General features: G+C 53.2%; 1 protein-coding gene across 1 annotated transcript; it reads right to left on the bottom strand.

Moving 5' to 3' along the window:
* Positions 1-700: 700 nt before the first annotated feature.
* On the bottom strand, positions 701-4,867 carry AQP5 (aquaporin 5). Its single transcript, XM_009944584.2, has 4 exons — positions 4,471-4,867; positions 2,893-3,057; positions 1,668-1,751; positions 701-1,073 (listed from the first exon to the last, which is right to left on the bottom strand). The coding sequence occupies exons 1-4, from the start codon at positions 4,831-4,833 to the stop codon at positions 888-890; spliced, it is 798 nt and encodes a 265-aa protein (XP_009942886.1). The 5' UTR covers positions 4,834-4,867; the 3' UTR covers positions 701-887.

Here is a 4,867-nt window from a genome sequence, read left to right as displayed (position 1 = left end):
TGGCCTGCAAACCGCCCTGGACCTGGCATCCTGCCGTGGGGCACCTCCTGCTCTCGCCCCACTCCAACGCTAGTGCCCATTTCTCCTTCTCAGGACTAATGACTATCACCTCCCAAACCACCTGCTTGTGGTGCCAGCTGCCACAGGATTTGGCATCCAAGCACTTGCTCTTTCCCTGTCTCTTTGGGATGGCTTTGCATCCAGCCTAACCCGTTTTTACTCCTAACATTTGATACCTGAGCAGATTGGTGCCCATGACCTTTTAAAAATTTCCTTTATTCACAATAAATAATATACTATATTACAACGATCTCAACACAAAATCCAAAAATCACGTTCTTTCTGCAGCCATGAATAAATAGGACTCACCAGCACCAGCTAATGCATGAAAGAGTATCTATGAGTAGCGTGGGCCCTATGGTGGGGAGAAAGCGGGGGATTTTGCTGCACCCACCTGCCCAAAGCAGTCCTTCTTCTTTGCTGGTATCCATACAGCATTCCCATCTGCTGGGCCGTCAGACACAGAGGTGAAATCCTGCATGCACCATAACGTGGGGGCTCAGGTCTCTCTGAAAATGGTGCAAAACTTGCACCTAGGAGAGCAGGGATGGAGCCGAGAGGCTGCCCTGGGCTGAGTCTCCTTTGCTGGGCTTAGCTGGATGCAGTAAAGCTAGGAGAGGTTCTAGCATTCACACTCACGTGGTGGGATTATACACAGCGACACTGCAATACGCCTTCCTTTCTTAGTCACAGATGGTCTTTGAGTTATACAGCTTTCGCTTAAGAGTCTACGGTAGCTGGATGTGTTCATTGTCTGGCTCTGGTGCACACATGAGCCCATGTGTGGGGCTTCCTCCCCTCCTTCTGCCTGTTTTTTCCAACTATTCCTACGGTGGGGTCAACTCCATGGACTTCTTCCTTTCCTCTCTCTGCTCTTCCCATTCCTCCTCTGACTCGTAGGTGCCCTTGATGATGGCAAACCTATCCGACATGTTCATGCAGTAAGGGACGAGGATATAGAAGTAGAGCAGAGCGGCCAAGCAAGCCCCAAGGATGGGTCCAACCCAGAAAACCTAGAAAGCAATGAGGAGAGAGTGAGAGTGGGTCTCGGAGGTCCAGAAATCATACCAGCATCCATTGCTATTCCACATCTCCCAGCCTGTGCAGAGACGCAAATACCCCTTCCTTGAGGTGTTCCTGGACACTTCTTGAGCCGAAGTCCCCTCAACGTTTGCTTACTGAAGACACCAAGCTCTTTGACTGCAGAGATGTGATGTGCTGGGAAGGAGGCACCAAGCCTGCCCTGCAAGGCTGGGTCTAAGTTTGCAGGCAGTGCTGGGTGAATGGAAAGCCTGAGCTGGGCTTCTCTGTGGGCTTTATTGACCTCAGATGATGTCCTACCTCAGCATGCACCATTGCATGCGGGGTTTATGCTTGTTTCCTTGCTGGCTTTGCCTCATGGCTGCTGCCATGGCAATAACCTGTTGCCCATGCATCAAGGAGGACAGCGTCCCTTGTTCTCCAGCCTCCTTTCATCCTTTCAGCCCTGGGATGGGCTCTGAAACACCCATCCCTGTAATCCCCGTGGCAATTGCTGCCCTTCACTGCCTGCATCTGTCCCTGGCAGCCTCTTGGCCATCCCGTCCCAGCACGCTGCCGATGCTCACCCAGTGTGCCGGGCTGAACCTCCTCACGATGACCGCGGGCCCAAAGGACCGGGCTGGATTCATGGAGCAGCCAGTGAAATAGATCTGCCAGTGTGGAAAGAAGAGCAAGGTTAAGATCCTGTTGCTGAGCAGATACGAGCAACTTTTCAGAAGCAGGGACTAAAACAGCCTCCTGTGCTGTTTCTCTTGCAGAGAGGTGGGAATCCCCCCACGATCATGGAGAAGAAGCCTCCATACGTCTCACGTGTCTCTTAGCCGCCCAACGTGGGGCTTGATACAACAGCAATTTTGTATTAAACGTGCTGGAGCTATAGCAGTTCTTAAGTGGCAAGCTCCTGTGTGGGTCACAGAATCGTTTGGCTGCCCTGCTGATCTCCTCTATTTTTGCTGAGCTGGGGAACATGTTAATACAAATCATGGCTTTGTGCTTCGCCCTGGCATTGACAGCTTTACTTTGCTGGAGGAGCTATTTGGTGGGGCGGATGAAGGAACTTGGGAGCGTGTTAGTACAGACGGTGGCTATGTGCTTCATCCTGGTGTTGACAGACTTGCTGCACTGCGGAAGCGATCTTGTGGAGAGGATGAGGGAATACACATCTCCCTCCCCCCACGCAGGATTTATGTGGATGGTTTCATTATGCAAGGTTCTGAGGTCCTTGATCATCCTTGTGTGAGCTGTTTAATACTACTAATCAATACTGTTGGCATAATACGGGTTTTGTGGAGTGTGGTCTTGCCCTGGTCACCAGAGAAAACAGATTTTGGGTGAGTTGATACTGAAGAGTGCCCTGAAGTGGCCAGTCCCTGGGTGTCAGGGTGTGTTGAAGGATTTGTGCAGGTTCCTAGGACAGTTATCACCTCCCATAGCCTGGGATTTTACACCTGAACAGGCAAACAACCCTGGCAAACTGACATGCCACCTGATAGAAGGGTGCCTTGCTTACCCTAATGAAAATCAACAGCATCTAGCAGTGTGTGGGGTCTGGCCTGTGCCCGTCGAGCCACAGTTTTGTACTCTCAGACGTCTGTGGCTGAGGCAGGGACCCAAACTGCATCTGAGGACAATATGAGGTAGGGACCCAAACAACAGCTACAGTATTTGCCCCACATGTGCGCAGAAAAGACTGTTGTGGTTTAGCCTCAGTGGGACCAACTGCACAAGAGTATTTTGGGAACCCACATCCTAGCAGGACCCTCTGCCCTGTTCTCCTACTGGGACACTCACCCCCACCAAGTGGCCTACAGCGACAGATAAGCCGATGGACAGTGCTGGGGAGCCCACATTGCCGTTCCTCCGGTTGTCCGTGGATGCGAAGATACACGCAGCCAGCTGGAACGTGAGGATGATCTCCACCACGAGGGCCTGGCCTGGGGTCGTGTTGTTGTTGAGCTGTGAACGGTCAAGAGCAACACTAATTAACCATTTTGGGGCTTGGCATCACCAGGAGGCCTCTTAGGTGCTTTGCTGATTTGGGTTGGCAAAGTGATGCACAAGAAGCCCTCCCAGGTCCCCCACCCAGCCCTGGGGCACAAAGTGCTCTGCTGGCTGCTGCTCAAGCTCACTGCTCCTTTCCCTCAAAGGGAAGAAATTAACTTTTTTTCTGTTTAATGCTCCAAAATCCATCTCTCCCTCAAGCCCCTCCCTTCCTGGGGCTCTCCACATCTCTCCATTTGCTTGTCTCAGCAACTCTCAGTAATTTCGCATGAATTTGTCCCTTTTTTTCCTGCATTTCTTTCCCCCTTGCTCATTACAAGCCACCACATCCTGACTCTTCTCCCCTCCACTTTGTGGAACACCTCCCCAAGAGGCTGGGGAGCAGCCGGAAGCCACTGCGGAGGGGCACGGGATGGAGGGTGAGGACTGGGATGAGGATTAGGGTGCAGTCACGGGGATAAGATGGGCTGTTGCTGTTTCAGTGCTTCTGCACTAACCACTGGTGACCGTCAGATGGACTCAACACAACTGGGCATGGGAAGGGCACAGTGACCCAAGCCATCGCAGCTTGTTTTTTAGTTAAAGCTGACCTGGCTGGGACATGGAGCATGTGGGAATAAGATTCACTGCAGCACCTCATCCTAGTGATCCAACCCTCTGCAATGAGTCTGAGCTGCTCTGAGGGGTCCGGACTTGGCCACAGTTGGAGCGGTCGCTCCACCACTCCTATTTTAAGTGGTTTCCCAGCACTGCTCCAAGGGTTTGAGATGTGGTCCTCATCCCCACTTATCTCAGAGGGTCCCACTGTTTCCCCTCCTCCTCCAAGAGTAGCCCCTGCCCTCACAGCCTCTTCGTGCCTGCCCGCATGTTGCTCCTTCTTCAACTCCTCACCACCCCTCTCCACCCACCACCATTTCCTAGCTCCCCCAGCACAATGGTTACAGTGGGCTTCTGCTTCTCCTGCCCGCACTGGTTTGACTGGGCTCTGCTCCCTGCCCGCCCCACTCCATCCTGGCACGGCCTCTATCCCGGCACTAATCTCCAGGTGGAAAGGCTGCAGTCATGAACATCTCAATGGTGCGAGTGACTCACTTGGGCCCTTAGGATAAAGGAAGCACTTATTAAAGGAGGGAAAAAACACGCCATTCGTTACCCCACACAATAAAGCTGTCATGTCAATACTCTGCTGGCTATGCTGATGTTTGCTCCTATCCCGCTCCCATCCCCCTGTGCACGTGGGACAATGTGCGGGGACCAACTATCCTCACAGATTTGTCTCTCCGAGTTGGCACCAGCACCACTTCCTCACTCACAAGGAAAGGAAAGCCCGCACAGCAAGGTGAACAATCTCCAGGTAGGGAGACTTACCGCGTTGATGGCCAGGTTGCCGCGGGTATTGACCGGCGTCACACCGTAGAGGATGCCAGCCCCAGCGATGGCCCCGACCAGTTGGGCGATCACATAGAAGACCATCCGGAGGAAGGAGATCTGGTTCCCGACAAAGAAGGCGATGGTCACCGCCGGGTTGATGTGGGCACCACTGATGTGGCCAAACGCCTGCACCAGTGTAGCAATGGCCAGGCCAAACGCCAGTGCGATCTGAAGGATGCTGGGGAGGGCAGACGGCCACTTCAGGGCTGAGCCGAGGCCGATGAAGACGAAGATGAGAGTGGAGATGAACTCGACAAAGACAGATCGAGCGAAGGCCAGGGTTAATACTTCCTTCTTCATGGTGGGACCGGGCGGAGGGCAGCTAGGAAGGAAG

This window comes from Opisthocomus hoazin, chromosome 32 (genome assembly GCF_030867145.1).
Source record: "Opisthocomus hoazin isolate bOpiHoa1 chromosome 32, bOpiHoa1.hap1, whole genome shotgun sequence".
In the NCBI taxonomy this organism is placed as follows: Eukaryota; Metazoa; Chordata; class Aves; order Opisthocomiformes; family Opisthocomidae; genus Opisthocomus; species Opisthocomus hoazin.
Note: the sequence above shows the minus strand (reverse complement) of the source record. Positions and strands in the feature narration are given on the sequence as shown.

What these genes read in the sequence shown, in the direction of transcription:
- AQP5 (XM_009944584.2), bottom strand. Translation starts at nt 4,833, where the DNA reads ATGAAGAAGGAAGTATTAACCCTGGCCTTCGCTCGATCTGTCTTTGTC. An exon ending in GCAACCTGGCCATCAACGCG is followed by an intron (nt 3,058 to 4,470) that starts GTAAGTCTCCCT and finishes GACCGTTCACAG; the next exon opens with CTCAACAACAACACGACCCC. An exon ending in GGTTCAGCCCGGCACACTGG is followed by an intron (nt 1,074 to 1,667) that starts GTGAGCATCGGC and finishes ATTGCTTTCTAG; the next exon opens with GTTTTCTGGGTTGGACCCAT.